General features: G+C 53.5%; 1 protein-coding gene across 3 annotated transcripts in view; it reads right to left on the bottom strand.

The window, feature by feature from the left end:
- ABCC8 (ATP binding cassette subfamily C member 8) overlaps positions 1-19,992 on the bottom strand; it is a 78,234-nt gene that overhangs the window by 15,941 nt on the left and 42,301 nt on the right. For all 3 annotated transcript variants that reach the window (XM_044271161.1, XM_044271162.1, XM_044271163.1), the window contains 17 exons: positions 16,789-16,934; positions 15,552-15,657; positions 15,357-15,476; positions 13,891-13,966; positions 13,700-13,805; positions 11,610-11,645; positions 11,372-11,407; positions 8,943-9,041; positions 8,110-8,194; positions 7,828-7,908; positions 5,186-5,323; positions 4,037-4,162; positions 1,911-2,007; positions 1,328-1,566; positions 1,060-1,226; positions 906-975; positions 457-614 (listed from right to left, as the gene is read on the bottom strand). In XM_044271161.1, coding sequence (XP_044127096.1) covers positions 457-614; positions 906-975; positions 1,060-1,226; positions 1,328-1,566; positions 1,911-2,007; positions 4,037-4,162; positions 5,186-5,323; positions 7,828-7,908; positions 8,110-8,194; positions 8,943-9,041; positions 11,372-11,407; positions 11,610-11,645; positions 13,700-13,805; positions 13,891-13,966; positions 15,357-15,476; positions 15,552-15,657; positions 16,789-16,934 — 1,886 coding nt within the window. The remainder of the gene's footprint in view (positions 1-456; positions 615-905; positions 976-1,059; positions 1,227-1,327; positions 1,567-1,910; positions 2,008-4,036; positions 4,163-5,185; positions 5,324-7,827; positions 7,909-8,109; positions 8,195-8,942; positions 9,042-11,371; positions 11,408-11,609; positions 11,646-13,699; positions 13,806-13,890; positions 13,967-15,356; positions 15,477-15,551; positions 15,658-16,788; positions 16,935-19,992) is intronic.

The following is a 19,992-nucleotide window of genomic DNA, read 5'->3' as shown; positions in this document are numbered from 1 at the left end:
GGACATATCTGACCCTTCATACCACACGCAGCGGACATATCTGACCCTTCATACCACATGCAGCGGACATGTCTGACTTCATTACATGCACAGCGGGGGGGCTTATTAACATGCGGCTCAGAGCCGCCATTTCAAGCTAATGAGGCCCCAATGTAGTACTGACTTTCCTTGGGGCGGGGGGATGCTGACATTAAAGAGGCTTTACATTCCATTGTGATCCAGATACCAGGGGAGTTAACCCCTGCACTACCCCCATCATCCACCCAAGGACCCAGCTCGCCCGGCACACAGTTCCTCCCAGTGAGCGGATCAAGAATTGACCGCAGGACGTAACCGAAACCTTAGCGCTGGAAATGTCTGTATTTATGCTAGCGGACGGGCCCCTTGTATGTGGCCCACAACCAGATGCCGCCATGTGTACATTACCAGACACGTGATGCCACGAGTGTTGCTTACCTGGCGGCTACTCGGAAATGCTTCTGAATAAAGTAGCAGGTGATGACCAGAGGGACCAAGGAGATGAGGAAGATGGGGGTGACGTAGGAGATGACGGCCAGCGCTGACACACACAGGAGGGTGGAGCGGCTCAGACATTCCAAGGTAGCTGGGATGTGCTGCCAGAGAACACAGAACACATTACATACGTGGACTGAGACCTAAGGGATCATCCCGGGGTTTAACCCCTTCATACACATGCCATCTTCTTTGGGGATGAGGAAGCCTTCCCTGCATGGTCCAGCACGTGGAGACCACCTCTGGTTGGGTATCCCTTAATGGATAATGCCAGGGCCAAAGCTTTCTATGACACTATAGCCGTTCCCTTCTGAGTCACGACACGTGGAGGGGCCTCTCTCACGTGACTGCTGGGGTCGGACACACACCCATCTCTACTATACTGATCCTACCTGATCTATGGTGTTGAAGTCTGCGGAGAAGCGGTTCAAGATGCTGCCAAGAGGCGTTGTCTCAAAAAACCTACCACAAAGATGAAGCAAAGAATTCAGTGGAAGGCAGCACCACTGAGGACCAGGCGGACCATGGCCGCTGCAGCCTCCTCACCTCATGGGCGCCAGAATGATGGCATTCAGGAGACTGTTGTGCAGCTTCTTGGCGACTCGAAGACCGGTCCACTCTACTGCGATGGAGGTCGCAAGGCACATAATGATGGTCAGGCAGGACAGAACACTGAACACCATAGAGTATGGCGAGTGGTCAAAACCGCAGCTCTGAGGGAGAGGATGGGAGTTGTGGTGCACAATGTATCAGCAGGTAGTCTGAAAGATAGATCCAATCTGCTCACTCCTCACCACACGCATCAGATGTTTACCTGCCCCGTACAGCCCGAAGATGAAGCGTTGAAAATCGCATCTGAGGTCCACTTTGCCAGACAGAAATCAATGGCGACCATGAGCGAGTGCTTGAGGAGCTGTGAGAAGACCAGGAGCGGGAGCAGCAGGATCCCGGCTGAGCTCAGGTATTTGCCACATGCTCTCCACGGCATCTTCGCCCTCTGGTGCAGAACGGAAGACAAGTTGTCATCATCATCATCGCTCTCGGAGATCTCTTCTGTAGAGGAGACAATCAGACATCAGGAATAAACATGGAGAGAGGAACGCAGCTCCAGTGTCAGGGTGTCCATGTCAGGAGCAGTGAGTCCAAGTCAGGGGCCAGGACACCCCACACCAGGATCGAGGGAGAACAAGTTGAGGGCCAGAGTGTCCACGTCAGGAGCAGGGGATGTAGGACACTGTCAGGGCACCCCACATCTGCCTCATGGGAGCCCAAGTCAGAGGCCTACATGAAGCGGAAGGAGCCCAAGTCAGGAGCAAACAGCACAAGTCAGAGAGTCCACAAGTCACCCATGCAGGAAACGACCACCTGCCACACGTCCCCAGCATCCTTCCACTGACCTTCATCTTCCTCATCATCTCCCAGCAGCGTCTCCCTCGAGTATAAGGGTCTCGTACAGTTCTTCCTCTCCCCCGGGGTCTTCCGCTCTATGATTTCCTGCATAAAACAATCACAGCTATACATGGCGGCCACACCAGCAGGTATGGATATTAAAGTGTCAGCTCTGCTGCCAAGGACGGGCTGCTCTCTTGTGCCATATAATCCATCCCAAGCTCCAGTCTCGAATATGGAGACGTTCTGGGGATTTCTATTAGACTATCTCTGCTTGATGTCAGTGAGGAGGCAATTTCCTGTAACATCACAGGATTCCCAGTAAATGTACGTCCTGGAATAGTCCTCTTCTATTCAGCAGTACCTGGGACGTGAGAGAGTGGGCGACGAGCAATATGGCTGCCACCACCCGGATATTCCACAGTCCTAGAAGAGCAGAGCAAGAATCTGCATAACTGGGCAGTTTAGGACCACTGTGGGAGCAGTGATGGCAGCCATTTGTATGTCACTCAGCTTTCCCAGAAACAGATAAGCTAAAATGAACAGAACAGAACTTTTTAACAGAAGAGGGTGACTCAGGACTGCTGATGTAACACTGTGAGGACTGGCCGTGGCCGCTGACAGTGATGTCACCCAGGAGGACTGGCTGCGGCCGCTGACAGTGATGTCCCCTGTGAGGACCGGCTATGACCGCCCACAGTGATGTCACCCAGGAGGATCAGCTGTGGCCGCTGACAGTGATGTCACCCGTGAGGACTGGCTGTGGCTGCTGACAGTGATGTCACCCAGGAGGACCAGCTGTGGCTGCTGACAGTGATGTCACCCGTGAGGACTGGCTGTGGCTGCTGACAGTGATGTCACCCGTGAGGACTGGCTGTGGCCGCTGACAGTGATGTCACCCGTGAGGACTGGCTGTGGCCTCTGACAGTGATGTCACCCGTGAGGACTGGCTGTGGCCTCTGACAGTGATGTCACCCGTGAGGACTGGCTGTGGCCTCTGACAGTGATGTCACCCGTGAGGACTGGCTGTGGCCTCTGACAGTGATGTCACCCGTGAGGACTGGCTGTGGCCTCTGACAGTGATGTCACCCGTGAGGACTGGCTGTGGCCTCTGACAGTGATGTCACCCGTGAGGACTGGCTGTGGCTGCTGACAGTGATGTCACCCGTGAGGACTGGCCGTGGCCGCCGACAGTGATGTCACCCGTGAGGACTGGCCGTGGCCTATGACAGTAATGTCACCCGTGAGGACTGGCTGTGGCCGCCGACAGTGATGTCACCCGTGAGGACTGGCCGTGGCCTATGACAGTAATGTCACCCGTGAGGACTGGCTGTGGCCGCCGACAGTGATGTCACCCGTGAGGACTGGCCGTGGCCGCTGACAGTAATGTCACCCGTGAGGACTGGCTGTGGCCGCTGACAGTGATGTCACCCGTGAGGACTGGCTGTGGCCGCTGACAGTGATGTCACCCGTGAGGACTGGCTGTGACCGCTAACAGTGATGTCACCCGTGAGGACTGGCCGTGGCCGCCGACAGTGATGTCACCCGTGAGGACTGGCCGTGGCCGCCGACAGTGATGTCACCTGTGAGGACTGGCCGTGGCCTCCGACAGTGATGTCACCCGTGAGGACTGGCCGTGGCCTATGACAGTGATGTCACCCGTGAGGACTGGCTGTGACCGCTAACAGTGATGTCACCCGTGAGGACTGGCTGTGGCCGCTAACCGTGATGTCACCCGTGAGGACTGGCTGTGGCCGCTGACAGTGATGTCACCCGTGAGGACTGGCTGTGGCCGCTGACAGTGATGTCACCCGTGAGGACTGGCTGTGGCCGCTGACAGTGATGTCACCTGTGAGGACTGGCTGTGGCCGCTGACAGTGATGTCACCCGTGAGGACTGGCTGTGGCCGCTGACAGCGATGTCACCCGTGAGGACTGGCTGTGGCCGCTGACAGCGATGTCACCCGTGAGGACTGGCTGTGGCCGCTGACAGCGATGTCACCCGTGAGGACTGGCTGTGGCCGCTGACAGTGATGTCACCCGTGAGGACTGGCTGTGGCCGCTGACAGTGATGTCACCCGTGAGGACTGGCTGTGGCCGCTGACAGTGATGTCACCCGTGAGGACTGGCTGCACCTTTTCCAGCTCTTGGTCCTGGCGATTCATGAGCGTCTTCCATTGCTCGTACAGTTCAGGCTCCGAATTCTGGATGTCTTTCAGAGTTCCCTCTCGCTGGATCGTCCCATCCTTCATGGCAATAATCTGAAAAAGTGGAAAGTAAGACGATGACGGAAGAGGAAGAACTGTGCGGAACAATCTATACGTGCCCCGCCCTCTATCATGGCCACGCCCTCTATACATGCCCCGCCCTCTATCATGGCCCCGCCCTCTATACATCCCCTGCCCTCTATCATGGCCCCGCCCTCTATACATCCCCTGCCCTCTATCATGGCCCCGCCCTCTATACATGCCCTGCCCTCTATACATGGCCCCGCCCTCTACATAGGCTGCCAGTACTCTCCAAGCTGCGTCACCTACTTGTAGTTTATAGTGATTGGGCCACATTCACTATAATGTCTGCGCCTTTTTTTAGGAGGAAAAATTATGTTTTATTTCTTACTCGCATTTACTATGGAAATTGCACCTGTTTTAGAGGCATTTGAGCCTCGTTCATTTTTTTTGATTTCTTTAGACTATTTCTGAAGTTTTCTAACTTTTGTGACTATTTTCCGACCTATTTACGTAGGTGCGCGTTTTCTTGCGCCGGTTTTTAGTCTCACAAACAGTCTACCCTAGGGCTGGTGTACTTTTCTTCATCTGTACTGAGAAGCGAGCTGCGCCACATTTTGCCTACTTTCGTGGCGACATGCTACTGTCCGCTCACTTGCGCCACCAGTCTTAGTGAATATGAACCCGTGTAACTGAAAAACAACCACCAGAGGGCAGACCAATAACAAGACACCAAGTCTAATACATCAACGGCTGTGTGACTATTAATAAATAATCGCCAAAAGACAAACAGACGAATAAAACGCCTGCCTGACTATATGCCTCGATAGATGTGTCCCATTCTGTCCTGAGATGTAGTGTAAAGCACAGGGGCTGGACTATGATAGCTCAACTTAAGGCTCCAGCTAAGGTAAAACAGCAGTTCATAACCGTACCATAAAGGGGCAGAGCCGCAGTATAAAGCACAGTGCTTAGGTCTGAGGCTTCATCAGCATGTATGGCTGGTACTTCCCACAAATATCCTACAATCTGCCTGGGCTCAGGGGCGCCCCTTACCCAGTCAGCGTGCGGCAGGTACTGCAGCTTGTGTGTGACCAGCACAGTCGTCGTCTTGTTGTCTCGCAGCATCTTTAGAATACCGTCCTGCATGAGGTGGTCGCTCAGGTGAATGTCCAGAGCGGAGAACGGGTCGTCCTGTGGGAAATGAACCTCGCGATTATAACTGTGAGCTCGCTGGACACCAATTCCAACCCAATACCCCCCTGTAAAGAACACAATGCGACAAACTCTCAGCTGTGAATGGTGAGGAAATGGCCCACAAGAGATTTATCTGCATTGCCCACAGCAACCAACCACAGCACAGCTTTCATTTTGTTTCTGCTGATGAATAGTGAAAGCTGCGCTGTGATTGGTCGGTACGGACTGTGTCTATTAGGTGATTGGAGGGTTAGAAGACTGGACCAGGCCCTAAACTACTTTTCACTCTAAAGTTTATGCTCGTTACTTTCTCTCGCTCCCATTCCTCCTGTTTTGTTCTCATTCGCTGTTTTTTCTCATTCCCCCATTTCCTGGTTTGTCATGTGACTGCTGTCCCATCATGCCTTGGGAAAGTGAGATTTGTCCTGACACCAGCAGATCATGTGACACTAACCACGCCCCTTGTTCCTATGTCCTACACTACAAGGCTCCAGAGCAGGACGTAACCAACAGCAACTGAATACTGAAACCGATTTTCTGCAGGGAGTAATGGCGGCCACTGACGGTGGAATGAATAGTAGAACAGCCATATCTGCTGGAGGGACACATTTACATTACTGGCACAACCCCTTTAAATGAAGGAGTGTCGGAGGCTTCCATGCAGAGCGTGTGGGTAATAGGGGCAATTCTGTGGGAGGTCTGAAGTGGACACAAGATGGGCGCTGCAGCCACGCTGCGGTTTATGGTGCCCATGGAGAAAGGGGACGCCTATAAGGGTAATGTGGCTGACGACTACCCCCATGTGGTGTTCTGTGGCAGCAGACACCGGCTAAATGGTGCCAAGCCTCAATCTACAGAATCACAAAGCCAAGAGGATGGGGCCATGGGAAAGTCAGCGTTAAGGGCCCTGCCTGAAGGACAATCATCAAGCAATAGTGAATGTTGGGGAAACGATCACCACCGATCATTCCTCCCTCATTCAGTTCTAGGGATTATCACATCTCTGATCATAGAGGAAGATCTGCGGCCGATAACCGGGCGTCTCATCCTGATTACGCAGGAGATGTGCTGCCGATAACCGGGGGTCATTCATCCTCATTATACAGGAGATGTGCTGCAGATAATCGGGCGTCTCATCCTCATTATACAGGAGATCTGCAGCCGATAACCGGGCGTCTCATCCCGATTACACAGGAGATGTGCTGCAGATAACCGGGGGGTCATTCATCCTGATTACACAGGAGATGTGCTGCAGATAACCGGGGGGTCATTCATCCTGATTACACAGGAGATGTGCTGCAGATAACCGGGGGGTCATTCATCCTCATTACACAGGAGATGTGCTGCAGATAATCGGGCGTCTCATCCTGATTACACAGGAGATGTGCTGCAGATAATCGGGCGTCTCATCCTGATTACACAGGAGATGTGCTGCAGATAACCGGGGGTAATTCATCCTCATTACACAGGAGATGTGCTGCCGATAATCGGGCGTCTCTCATCCTGATTACACGGGAGATGTGCTGCTAATTGTTGCGTTATCTGGACACCCTGTGGGATGCGTTATCTGGACACCCTGTGGGATGCGTTATCTGGAGACCCTGTGGGATGCGTTATCTGGACACCCTGTGGGATGCGTTATCTGGAGACCCTGTGGGATGCGTTATCTGGAGACCCTGTGGGATGCGTTATCTGGACACCCTGTGGGATGCGTTATCTGGAGACCCTGTGGGATGCGTTATCTGGAGACCCTGTGGGATGCGTTATCTGGAGACCCTGTGGGATGCGTTATCTGGACACCCTGTGGGACGCGTTATCTGGACACCCTGTGGGACGCGTTATCTGGACACCCTGTGGGACGCGTTATCTGGACACCCTGTGGGACGCGTTATCTGGACACCCTGTGGGACGCGTTATCTGGACACCCTGTGGGACGCGTTATCTGGACACCCTGTGGGACGCGTTATCTGGACACCCTGTGGGACGCGTTATCTGGACACCCTGTGGGACGCGTTATCTGGACACCCTGTGGGACGCGTTATCTGGACACCCTGTGGGACGCGTTATCTGGACACCCTGTGGGACGCGTTATCTGGACACCCTGTGGGACGCGTTATCTGGACACCCTGTGGGACGCGTTATCTGGACACCCTGTGGGAAGCGTTATCTGGACACCCTGTGGGATGCGTTATCTGGACACCCTGTGGGATGCGTTATCTGGACACCCTGTGGGATGCGTTATCTGGACACCCTGTGGGATGCGTTATCTGGGCACCCTGTGGGATGCGTTATCTGGGCACCCTGTGGGATGCGTTATCTGGGCACCCTGTGGGATGCGTTATCTGGACACCCTGTGGGATGCGTTATCTGGACACCCTGTGGGATGCGTTATCTGGACACCGTGTGGGATGCGTTATCTCTAGTCATATACTGGTATATACTATACCAATAGCTCCAGGTTCACAGCTCACACATACAGCAGACAAGAGGTAAATGCTCACCAGAAACACAACGCTCGCCTGCTGGTACAGCGCCCTCGCCACGCTAATGCGCTGCCGCTGACCCCCGGACAGGTTAATCCCCTGAAATACAAGATATGGAACCATTATAAAAAAGGAAAAGGTTTCTATTAATGGACTGCAATGTTATTGGCAACTGATACATCTGTCTGTCCAGGTCCAGCAGAACTACTAGTCCCAGCAGTCATTTCACATGTCCAAGCAGCAGGGAATCACTGATCCGAACATGGTGCCCCCTGGTGGCCACATACCAGCATTACTCACCCGTTCTCCAATCTGCGTCTGATCTCCATGTGGCAGGATGTCGATATCTGGCTGCAGGGAACAGGCGTCAATCATGGCTTTATACCTGCAGATACACGGTATGAGATCAATCTATGAGAACAGCGCAGAGCGAAGGGGGAGAACTATGAAAGACAGGGGCAGACAGGGGCGTAGCTAAAGGCTCATGGGCCCTGGTGCAAGAGTTAGACTTGGGCCCCCCTTCCCTCAGTGCTTTGTGTGTCTTCTTATGCAGCACAAGGGTATTTGGGCCCCCTCAGGCTCCTGGGCCCGGTAGCGACTGCTACCTCTGCACCCCCTATAGCTACGCCCCTGGGGGCAGAGAACATCACAGATCTGCAGTGGCAATGAGCGACTCTCAGTATCATTGGGATAATGGATTCTCAGCAGTGGTCAGTTCACAGCTCTTACAGCAGAGAACCAGCTCCTGAAGTGGCTACAGATTCACAGCTTTTAGGGTCTATTCACATGTCCCTGTGTGTTTTGCGGACAAGAATAGGACATGTTCTATTTTTTTCAGGATCGGAATTGCGGACCCGGAAGTGCGGATCTGCAATTCCGGATCCAGGCAGCACATCGTGCTGCCCCATAGAAATGAATGGGTCCTCCGGGCCCCTGAGCAGGTTTTCTTCATAGGTTCGTCATCTATGTATATACAGGCTCTCTCGTCCTCCGGGCCCCATAGCACTTTTTCTCCATGGGAGTCGGGCCCCCGCCCATCTGATACTGATAACCTATCCTGAGGGTAAGTTATCATTAACCCCTTCACTTCCTGACCAAGCAGACAGTGGCACAAAGACTTAGCAGATCCTCACTTCTGCTTATTAAAGGGGCTCTCAAACGTGATGTTTTCTTCCACCGTAGCGTTCAGGAGCCAGGGCTTCTGGGAGGCGTACGCCACCGCCCCCCGCCTCCTGAAAAAGAGCACAAGGGTTAGCATTAAGTGGGGCGCAATAGAGTGCATGCTCTTCAGCCCAAGCACACTGACCATCTCCATACTGCAATATTTCAGAGGGGGAGGGGAACGGAAGGGGAGGGTCTAGAAGGGCAGGAAGGGAGAGTAAGAGGAGGGGCTAGAAGGGCAGGGAGGGAGAGTAAGAGGAAGGGGAGGGGCTAGAAGGGCAGGAAGGGAGAGTAAGAGGAAAGGTAGGGGCTATAAGGGCAGGGAGGGAGAGTAAGAGGAAGGGGAGGGGCTAGAAGGGCAGGGAGGGAGAGTAAGAGGAAGGGGAGGGGCTAGAAGGGCAGGAAGGGAGAGTAAGAGGAAGGGGAGGGGCTAGAAGGGCACGAAGGGAGAGTAAGAGGAAGGGGAGGGGCTAGAAGGGCACGAAGGGAGAGTAAGAGGAAGGGGAGGGGCTAGAAGGGAGAGTAAGAGGAAAGGTAGGGGCTATAAGGGCAGGGAGGGAGAGTAAGAGGAAGGGGAGGGGCTAGAAGGGCAGAGTGAGAGGGAGCAGTTAGAAGGGGAGGAAGTGAGTGAGGGGGTAGGGGGACTAGAAAGGCAAGAAGTGGGAGGAAAAGAAGTGGTTAAAAGGGCAGAGAGGGAGAGGAATGGGAGGTGCTAGAAGAGCAAACAGGGATAGTGAGAGGAAGGGGAGGGGCAAGGAGGGCAGGAAGTGACAGGGAGGGCAGGGGAAAGAAGGACAGGAAGTGACAGGGAGGGCAGGGGGAAGAAGGGCAGGAAGTGACAGGGAGGGCAGGGGGATTGAGTTGGAGGGGCTCTCTTTTTTCCCCCTAATCCTCTCATTTTGTGGTGGATGAAAGGGTTGGCGCTGTCACCTGCCGTGTCCATCTCGGGCAGCTGTATGATTGGGGTTATCTCCTGCAGCGTGATGTAGATGTGACTAAGAACCGCACCCGGGACTAGAGTCAGAATGCAGTCTCCGGCCCGAGGCGCTGAAGCCAATGGATTCCACAAATTCTGCGTCTCCTAAACATAAGACCTGGTTTATCAGGAAGATTAGTTCTTGAAGCCGCAATGTCTGCACAGTATCTGCCTGATGAGAAAGTGGTGACAAACCTACGATGGCTTTATGTTCCGAGGAGGGTGGGGAATGACGGCTTTATGTTCCGAGGAGGGTGGGGAATGACGGCTTTATGTTCCGAGGAGGGTGGGGAATGACGGCTTTATGTTCCGAGGAGGGTGGGAAATGACGGCTTTATGTTCCGAGGAGGGTGGGGAATGACGGCTTTATGTTCCGAGGAGGGTGGGGAATGACGGCTTTATGTTCCGAGGAGGGTGGGGAATGACGGCTTTATGTTCCGAGGAGGGTGGGGTATGACGGCTTTATGTTCCGAGGAGGGAGGGGTATGACGGCTTTATGTTCCGAGGAGGGTGGGGTATGACAGCTTTATGTTCCGAGGAGGGCAGGGTATGAACGCTTTAAGTTCCAAGGAGGGCGGGGTATGACCGCATTGCGTTCCGAGGAGGGTGGGGTATGACCACTTTACGTTTTGAGGAGGGCGGGGTATGACTGCTTTACGTTTTGAGGAGGGCGGGGTATGACTGCTTTACGTTCCGAGGAGGGAGGGGTATGACCGCTTTACGTTCCGAGGAGGGCAGGGTATGACCGCTTTAAGTTCCAAGGAGGGCGGGGTATGACTGCGTTGAGTTCCGAGGAGGGAGGGGTATGACTGCGTTGAGTTCCGAGGAGGGAGGGGTATGACCGCTTTACGTTCCGAGGAGGGCAGGGTATGACCGCTTTAAGTTCCAAGGAGGGCGGGGTATGACCGCGTTGCGTTCCGCGGAGGGTGGGGTATGACCACTTTACGTTTTGAGGAGTGCAGGATTTGTGACATACATCAGCTCCCAGCAGTTCCCTCCTGTAGCACTGGGTATGTAAGAGAAAGAAGGCGGAGCGCCCCCTGTCAGGGGAAGAAGGCGGAGCCCCCGCTGTCAGGGGAAGAAGGCGGAGCGCCCCCTGTCAGAGAAGAAGGCGGAGCGCCCCCTGTTAGAGGAAGAAGGGGGAGTTCCTTCAGAGTGTGTTGCTGCGCCTCCATACTCTCTTTTATTAGAGTTTGATTTTAGTGATATTTGGAGGCGGTGGGAGGAGTCAGTGACGTCACTTTCGGTTTTGTGACCTTTGCCGGCGGTGGGAGGAGTCAGCGACTTTCCATCTCTTTTTATTTATCAAAACGAAGAGCAAATGAATATATAAACAAATGATCTTCAGGAAAAGAGGGAGCAGCGCAACTGGTCGCTATCTGACTTTCCTGCACGGAACCGCGAGGACAATGACCCAGACGTCACCTGATCTCCACATCCATGGCTGCCTCCCGCTCTGCACTGTAAAACAAGAGACAGGTGTAAGAACATGGAGGGTCTTCAAGACTCCCCCCACTGCGTTAATCCCAGCATTTGAAAGGCACTCGATGGAGCCGACAGAGCCCCCACGCTTTGTCGAGTTGACTGCAGTAAATCCGGTGCGGTATTCCAGCGACCCCCACTGGAGCGCTACCTCCCCCCCTCCATATCTCAGGACACTCACCTCATGTCCTCCGCCGTCGCCTCACCGTCAGCAACACTGGAAAATAAAGCACAAGTCATTAGGCGCAGTAAATGGTGGCAATCTGCAGCTGAGCAAACAGATTAGAGGCGATCGTACACGGGACGCTGACTCCAGCACCTGATCACTCAGCGAGGCAGGAGCCACAGCACGCCTCGCACCCCGCCGATAAGAGGATTAATGCACCGTGAATCATGAGCTGAGCGTAAGCCGGCTGACAACCAGTGTGGAAACACCACAGACCCCCCACTTATAGATAAGCCGGCTGACAACCAGTGTGGACACACCACAGAGCCCCCACATATAGATAAGCCGGCTGACAACCAGTGTGGACACACCACAGACCCCCCACTTATAGATAAGCTGGATTCCAAAAAAGTTGGAACACTAAACAAATTGTGAATAAAAACTGGATGCAATGATGTGGAGATGGCAAATGTCAATATGTTATTTGTAATAGAACGTAGATGACGGATCAAACGTTTAATCCGAGTAAATGTATCATTTTAAAGGAAACATACGTTGATTCAAATTTTCACGGTGTCAACAAATCCCCAAAAAGTTGGGACAAGTAGCAATAAGAGGCTGGAAAAAGTAAATTTGAGCATAACGAAGAGCTGGAAGACCAATTAACACTAATTAGGTCAATTGGCAACATGATTGGGTATAAAAAGAGCTTCTCAGAGCGGCCGTGTCTCTCAGAAGCCAAGATGGGTAGAGGATCACCAATTCCCACAATGTTGTGCAGAAAGATAGTGGAGCAATATCAGAAAGGTGTTACCCAGCGAAACATTGCAAAGACTTTGCATCTATCATCATCCACTGTGCAGAACATCATCCGAAGAGTCAGAGAATCTGGAACAATCTCTGTGCGTAAGGGTCAAGGCCGTAAAACCATACTGGATGCCCGTGATCTCCGGGCCCTTACACGACCCTGCACCACAAACAGGAATGCTACTGTAAAGGAGATCCCAGAATGGGCTCAGGAATACTTCCAGAAACCATTGTCAGTGACCACAATCCACCGTGCCATCCGCCGCTGCCAGCTGAAACTCTACAGGGCAAAGAAGAAGCCATTTCTAAGCAAGATCCACAAGCTCAGGCGTTTTCTCTGGGCCAGGGATCATTTACAATGGAGTGTGGCAAAATGGAAGACTGTTCTGTGGTCAGACGAGTCACGATTCAAAGTTCTTTTGGGAAATCTGGGACGCCATGTCATCCGGACCAAAGAGGACAAGGACAACCCAAGTTGTTATCAGCGCTCAGTTCAGAAGCCTGCATCTCTGATGGTATGGGGTGGCATGAGTGCGTGTGGCATGGGCAGCTTGCATGTCTGGAAAGGCACCATCAATGCAGAAAAATATATTCAGGTTCTAGAACAACATCTGCTCCATCCAGACGTCATCTCTTTCAGGGAAGACCCTGCATTTTTCACCAAGATAATGCCAGACCACATTCTGCATCAATCACAACATCATGGCTGCGTAGGAGAAGGATCCGGGTACTGAAATGGCCGGTCTGCAGTCCAGATCTGTCACCTATAGAGAACATTTGGCGCATCATAAAGAGGAAGGTGCAACAAAGAAGGCCCAAGACGATGGAACAGTTAGAGGCCTGTATTAGACAAGAATGGGAGAGCATTCCTATTTCTAAACTTGAGAAACTGGTCTCCTCGGTCCCCAGACGTCTGCTGAGTGTTGTAAGAAGAAGGGGAGATGCCGCACAGCGGGGAAAATGGCCTTGTCCCAACTTTTTAGGGATTTGTTGACACCATGAAATTCTGATTCAACATATTTTTCCCTTAAAATGGTGCATTTTCTCAGTTTAAACTTTTGTTCCGTGATTTATGTTCTATTCTGAATAAAATATTAGAAGTTGGCGCCTCCACATCATTGCATTCAGTATTTATTCACGATTTGTATAGTGTCCCAACTTTTTGGGAATCCGGTTTGTATAAGCTGGCTGACAACCAGTGTGGACACACCACAGACCCCCCACTTATAGATAAGCCGGCTGACAACCAGTGTGGACGCACTACTGACCCCCCCCCCCCCCAGTTCTGGAGTTCTCACCTGTTCCAGAATACGTCCCCGGAGATCTTGTGCATTTCGCCCAGCGTGGCCATTAAGAGCGAGGACTTCCCGCAGCCGACCTGTCCGACGATCATAGTCAGCTGACCTGGGGGCGGGGAGAACGCCGTCAAATACTGCTGTATAATATACCGGGAGGAGCAGAGCATCATGGGAGAGGAGGAGTAAATCACCTCGAGGAATCCGGATGTCAATGCTTGATAGTGCAGGCGTGCCCTCCGGAGTCCACGTGAAAAAGCCGCTGCTGACCTGCAGAGGAGCATGGGAGTTACCACTGGATGATAGCGGGGCCCCTCCCCCAGAATGCCCCCCCTCCTCCCGTGGATACAGAGTGACCCCCCGCACTCTCCGTGGATATACAGTGACCCCCCTCCTCCCGTGGATACAGTGACACCTCCCCTCCCCGTGGATACACAGTGACACCCCCCCTCCCCGTGGATACACAGTGACCCCCCCTCATCCCTGTGAATATACAGTGACACCCCCTCCTCCCCGTGGATACAGTGACCCCCCTCCTCCCCGTGGATACAGTGACCCCCCCTCCCCGTGGATACACAGTGACCCCCCTCCTCCCCGTGGATACACAGTGACCCCCCCTCATCCCTGTGAATATATAGTGACACCCCCTCCTCCCCGTGGATACACAGTGACCCCCCTCATCCCTGTGAATATACAGTGACCCCCCTCTCTTCCCCGTGGATAAACAGTGACCCCCCGTACTCCCCATGGATACACAGTGACCCCCCGTACTCCCCGTGGATACACAGTGACCCCCGATACTCCCCGTGGATACACAGTGACCGCCTCATCCCTGTGAATATAATATAGTGACACCCACTCCTCCCCGTGGATAGACAGTGACCCCCCTCCTCCCCGTGGATAGACAGTGACCCCCCTCCTCCCCGTGGATAGACAGTGACCCCCCTCCTCCCCGTGGATACACAGTGACCCCCGTACTCCCCGTGGATACACAGTGACACCCCTTATCCCTGTGGATAGACAGTGACCCCCCTCCTCCCCGTGGATACACAGTGACCCCCGTACTCCCCGTGGATACAGTGACACCCCTCATCCCTGTGGATACACAGTGACCCCCCCTCCTCCCTGTGGACAAACAGTGACCCCCCCTCCTCCCCGTGAATACACAGTGACCCCGCTCATCCCCGTGGACACACAGTGACCCCCCTCCTCCCCGTGGATAGACAGTGACCCCCCTCCTCCCCGTGGATAGACAGTGACCCCCCTCCTCCCCGTGGATAGACAGTGACCCCCCTCCTCCCCGTGGATACAGTGACACCCCTCATCCCTGTGGATAGACAGTGACCCCCCTCCTCCCCGTGGATACACAGTGACACCCCCTCCTCCCTGTGGATAGACAGTGACCCCCCTTCTCCCCGTGGATACACAGTGACCCCCGTACTCCCCGTGGATACAGTGACACCCCTCATCCCTGTGGATACACAGTGACCCCCCCTTCTCCCCGTGGATACACAGTGACCCCGCTCATCCCCGTGGACACACAGTGACCCCCCTCTCATCCCTGTGAATATACAGTGCTCCCCCTCTCTTCCCCGTGGATACACAGTGATTCCCCCCCCCCACCATGTCGTGGCTGCAAAATTTGGTGGTTCATCCTCGCCTTTATACAGACTTCCTCTTCCTCCTCCCCTTGGGGGTCGCTCTCGGGCCTCCGCTGGGGGCAGCTGACAACGTTCCAATCGTCTCTGATCGGCCTCTTACGATTGACCACCTTGAGGGGCTGAGCCGGGGAGAGACTGTGTTGGTGATAGCGGCGGTGGTCAAGGTCATGTGACTCGCATTTCCGGTAACTCACCAGCGCCTGATACTTGTTCTGATGCCCCGTCTTATGGGAGAGCGCACACTTCTCCGTCTCCTCGCCGATCTCCTCGCTGGAGAAGAACTCGCTGAGCTTCTGGACGCTACAAGAAGCCGAAATACAAAACATCAACATTTCAAGACGTCCGCCCCTCACCCAACAAGGTAACGGCGTCTCTGCAGGAGATCAATGGGTCAGGGAGAGCACTAGAAGACAGCCACCACCACTGCTCTGCCACCTACCTGCAGGTCCCAGAGAGCTAACACCACTGCTCAGCCACCGACCTGCAGGTATCATGGAGCGACCACCACTGCTCAGCCACCGACCTGAAGGTATCATGGAGCGACCACCACTGCTCAGCCACCGACCGCCACCTACCTGCAGGTCCCAGAGAGCTACCACCACTGCTCAGCCACCGACCTGCAGGTATCATCGAGCGACCACCACTGCTCAGCCACTGACCTACACCTACCTGAAGGTACCACATAGCTGCGACCACTGCTCAGCCACCGACCTGAAGGTATCATGGAGCGACCACCACTGCTCCGCCACCGACCTGAAGGCACTACATAGCTGCCACCACTGCTCAGCCACCGACCTACAGGTATCATCGAGCTACCACCACTGCTCCGCCACCGACCTGAAGGTACCACATAGCTGCCACCACTGCTCAGCCACCGACCGCCACCTACCTGCAGGTCCCAGAGAGCTACCACCACTGCTCAGCCACCTACCTGCAGGTACCACATAGCTACCACCATTTCTCAGCCACCGACCACCACCTACCTGCAGGTACCACATAGCTGCCACCACTGCTCGCTCAGCCACTGACTGCCACTTACTTGAAGGTACCACATTAGCTACCACTACTGCTCAGCCACCATCCGCCACTTACCTGCAGGTCCCAGAGAGCTACAACCACTGCTCAGCCACTTACCGCCACCTACCTGCAGGTACCACATAGCTACCACCAGAGCTCAGTCACTGACCAACACCTACCCACAGATACCATGGAGCTACCATCAATCTCAGCCACTGACAGACACTTACCTGCAGGTACCATGGAGCTACCACCACGGCTCAGCCACTGACAGCCACCATTAATCTGCAACTGATCACTACTTAACTGCACGTCCCACAGATTTCCCCTCCCAGTGCCCTCACCCCCATAAGACACTGAATGCCTCCACCCACTACACGCCCGCTTTCAGCACCGCTGCTCACTATCGTTTACCTGACCAGCGCTTTAACGGTGGAGCGGACTACACTGGACAGTAAGAATAATGGCGTCACCAGGATGTGGAAGAGGGAGAGAGAAGCAAAGGCTACGGCCGGGGAGAAGTCATCGTAGCTCAGGAGATGCACGTGGACCACAAATGTCTGGATGAAAAGAGAAGTTATTCATCAATATAAATACTTGTCCCTGGAAAGTGTCACCATACTTCAGTAGGATCCAAAAACCAGGACTCGTCTCCATTCCCTCCTTCACCCACAAAACTACAGCAGATCCGCACTCTGTGTAACCAATGCGAGTTCTACTGAGCGACCAATGAGTCGCTTTCCGATATCTCTGCTCTCCACGCACACCGCCACCGCCGAGCAGCAGAGGATCTCTAGATGTCATGCCTTCAATCGGAAAACAGCATAGTCTAGATCCCCATAGAAGCTTCTGCCCAGACACTTTATTCACTCACAAGATGGGCATCTTGGATTGCTCATAAAATCAGTCCCAACTGCCCGACCCGGGTTTTCCTCGGCTTCGTCAGGGGCCTCCTGGATTTTCACCAAGTATGGGCGGTATTTGTTAAAACATTGCGATACCTCATTTCCGTGTCCTATCGTTATACATTTAAATATATCATAATATTCCTCCTTTTAAAATACCCCCAAAAAAGGCATTTTTAAACACAATACCAGTATATTCAATAATAATTCATTTCATCCAACCCATCTGTAAGTTGTATTCGGCCCCATTTCCGACATCGTCCAACTTCAGATCTAGTTGTAAATAAAAGTGTCTTCACATTTAGCCTCATCCGATATCTGAACTTTCTACCTTACAAAACGGCCAACACGAAAAACTCCCATCAGACGATCGGGTATCACATGTTCAGAAGGTACCGGGTCGGCACCGCGTGTCCAGTTATTAGATTTTACTCCTAATACATACGCGCCGATCTGACGCCCCATTCACTATTTAACCCCTTTGGTTGTTTGGTAGTTAATGAGTGTGATGAAGAATCCACATCAGATGACCAAGGAGATACTAGTAGAAAAGTGCAAATCAGGAAGGTATTTTCAGAAAAATCCTCTGGGTAGAGCGATCATCTCGGGGGTCCACTCTCTGACTAGCAGAATGACCCCATCCTACCTGACAGACACAGGGCAAGTCCTAGAGAGAAGTCCCTTCATGATGTACCATCATACCCAAAGACATAGGAGGAGAACCTCACGGGGAACCAGAGGAAGCTTGCTTTAGGTGGCACAGATTTCTGTTTGGTGCTTAACTATTTTTGGAGGAAATGATTACCTGCAGACGAATGGTTATAGCGACGGGTGTGAAATTCGCACCCAGTTTTGCAAATCTATTTATGGCGCACTGAGAGAGTGTTTATTATAGCTCCACTCCTCGGAAATGAGGGTGGGGGGGGATGGGAACGTAATACTGTGGAGAAGATACATAGACGGCTGTGTGTCTGGAGAGGGCAGGAGGGGGCATTACGTGATTTTATAAAATACATAAATGAGAACAATTGGAACATCAGATTTACAGAAAACGTCAGTCGGGATTCTATTCGCTTTTTGGATCTAGAGATTTTTGTGGGAGAAAGGAAGCTGCACACGAGGACTTACTTTAAGCCGGCGGATGGTAACGGATACGTAGATCTAAATAATTGCCGCTATAAACCCTGGATAAAAAATATTCCCAAAAGGCAATTCCAGAGAGTTTTTAGGAATTGTACAAAGATGAAACGGAGCCTAAGAGTACAAGAAAAATGTGAGGAAAAGGGGTAAAGGAGGTGAAATCGATAAAGAATAGGGAGGAAACCGCCAAAGGGAACAGAACACAAAAGCTGAAAATAAGCGAAGGAGATCGATATAAATCTGCATTCTCCACACAATATACTTCCATGTGCCCACAGATTAACCGTTACAGCAGCCTTCCCCTTTAACAGTGACTTTCACAGCATACCACCGATTGACAGTGACCTCCACAGGGCCCGCCCCCTTAACAGAGGCCTTTACTGGATCGGGAGCGTGTCCTTTTGAACAGCTCGCTCTAGGTTGGATGAAATTAATCGGGATGAGGATATTTTATTATTGAATATATAAGTATTGTGTTTAAAAATGCATTGGTTATTTTAAAAGGAGGAATATTATGATATATTTAAATGTATAACGATAGGACACGGAAATGAGGTATCGCAATGTTTTAACGAATACCGCCCATACTTGGTGAAAATCCAGGAGGCCCCTGACGAAGCCGAGCGAAACCCGGGTCGGGCAGTTGGGACAGATTTTATGTGCAATCCAAGATGCCCATCTTATGAGTAAATAAAGTGTCTGGGCAGAAGCTTCTATGTGGATCTAGACTATGCTGTTTTCCGATTGGTTACACAAAGCGCGGGAGGTGACGGGGCTGTGGCCATCAGCAGAGGCTGCGGGAGGTGACGGGGCTGTGGCCATCAGCAGAGGCTGCGGGAGGTGACGGGGGATGTGGCCATCAGCAGAGGCTGCGGGAGGTGACGGGGCTGTGGCCATCAGCAGAGGCTGCGGGAGGTGACGGGGGATGTGGCCATCGGCAGAGGCTGCGGGAGGTGACGGGGGCTGTGGCCATCAGCAGAGGCTGCGGGAGGTGACAGGGGATGTGGCCATCGGCAGAGGCTGCGGGAGGTGACGGGGATGTGGCCATCAGCAGAGGCTGCGGGAGGTGACGGGGCTGTAGCCATCAGCACAGGCTGCGGGAGGTGACGGGGCTGTGGCCATCAGCAGAGGCTGCGGGAGGTGACGGGGCTGTGGCCATCAGCAGAGGCTGCGGGAGGTGACAGGGGATGTGGCCATCGGCAGAGGCTGCGGGAGGTGACGGGGATGTGGCCATCGGCAGAGGCTGCGGGAGGTGACGGGGATGTGGCCATCTGCAGAGGCTGCGGGAGGTGACGGGGCTGTGGCCATCAACAGAGGCTGCGGGAGGTGACAGGGGATGTGGCCATCAACAGAGGCTGCGGGAGGTGACGGGGCTGTGGCCATCAGCAGAGGCTGCGGGAGGTGACAGGGCTGTGGCCATCAGCAGAGGCTGCGGGAGGTGACAGGGGATGTGGCCATCAGCAGAGGCTGCGGGAGGTGACAGGGGATGTGGCCATCGGCAGAGGCTGCGGGAGGTGACGGGGATGTGGCCATCGGCAGAGGCTGCGGGAGGTGACAGGGGATGTGGCCATCG

Source organism: Bufo gargarizans, chromosome 10, assembly GCF_014858855.1.
Source record: "Bufo gargarizans isolate SCDJY-AF-19 chromosome 10, ASM1485885v1, whole genome shotgun sequence".
Classification (NCBI taxonomy): domain Eukaryota; kingdom Metazoa; phylum Chordata; class Amphibia; order Anura; family Bufonidae; genus Bufo; species Bufo gargarizans.
This window is presented reverse-complemented; position numbering and strand designations above follow the sequence as displayed.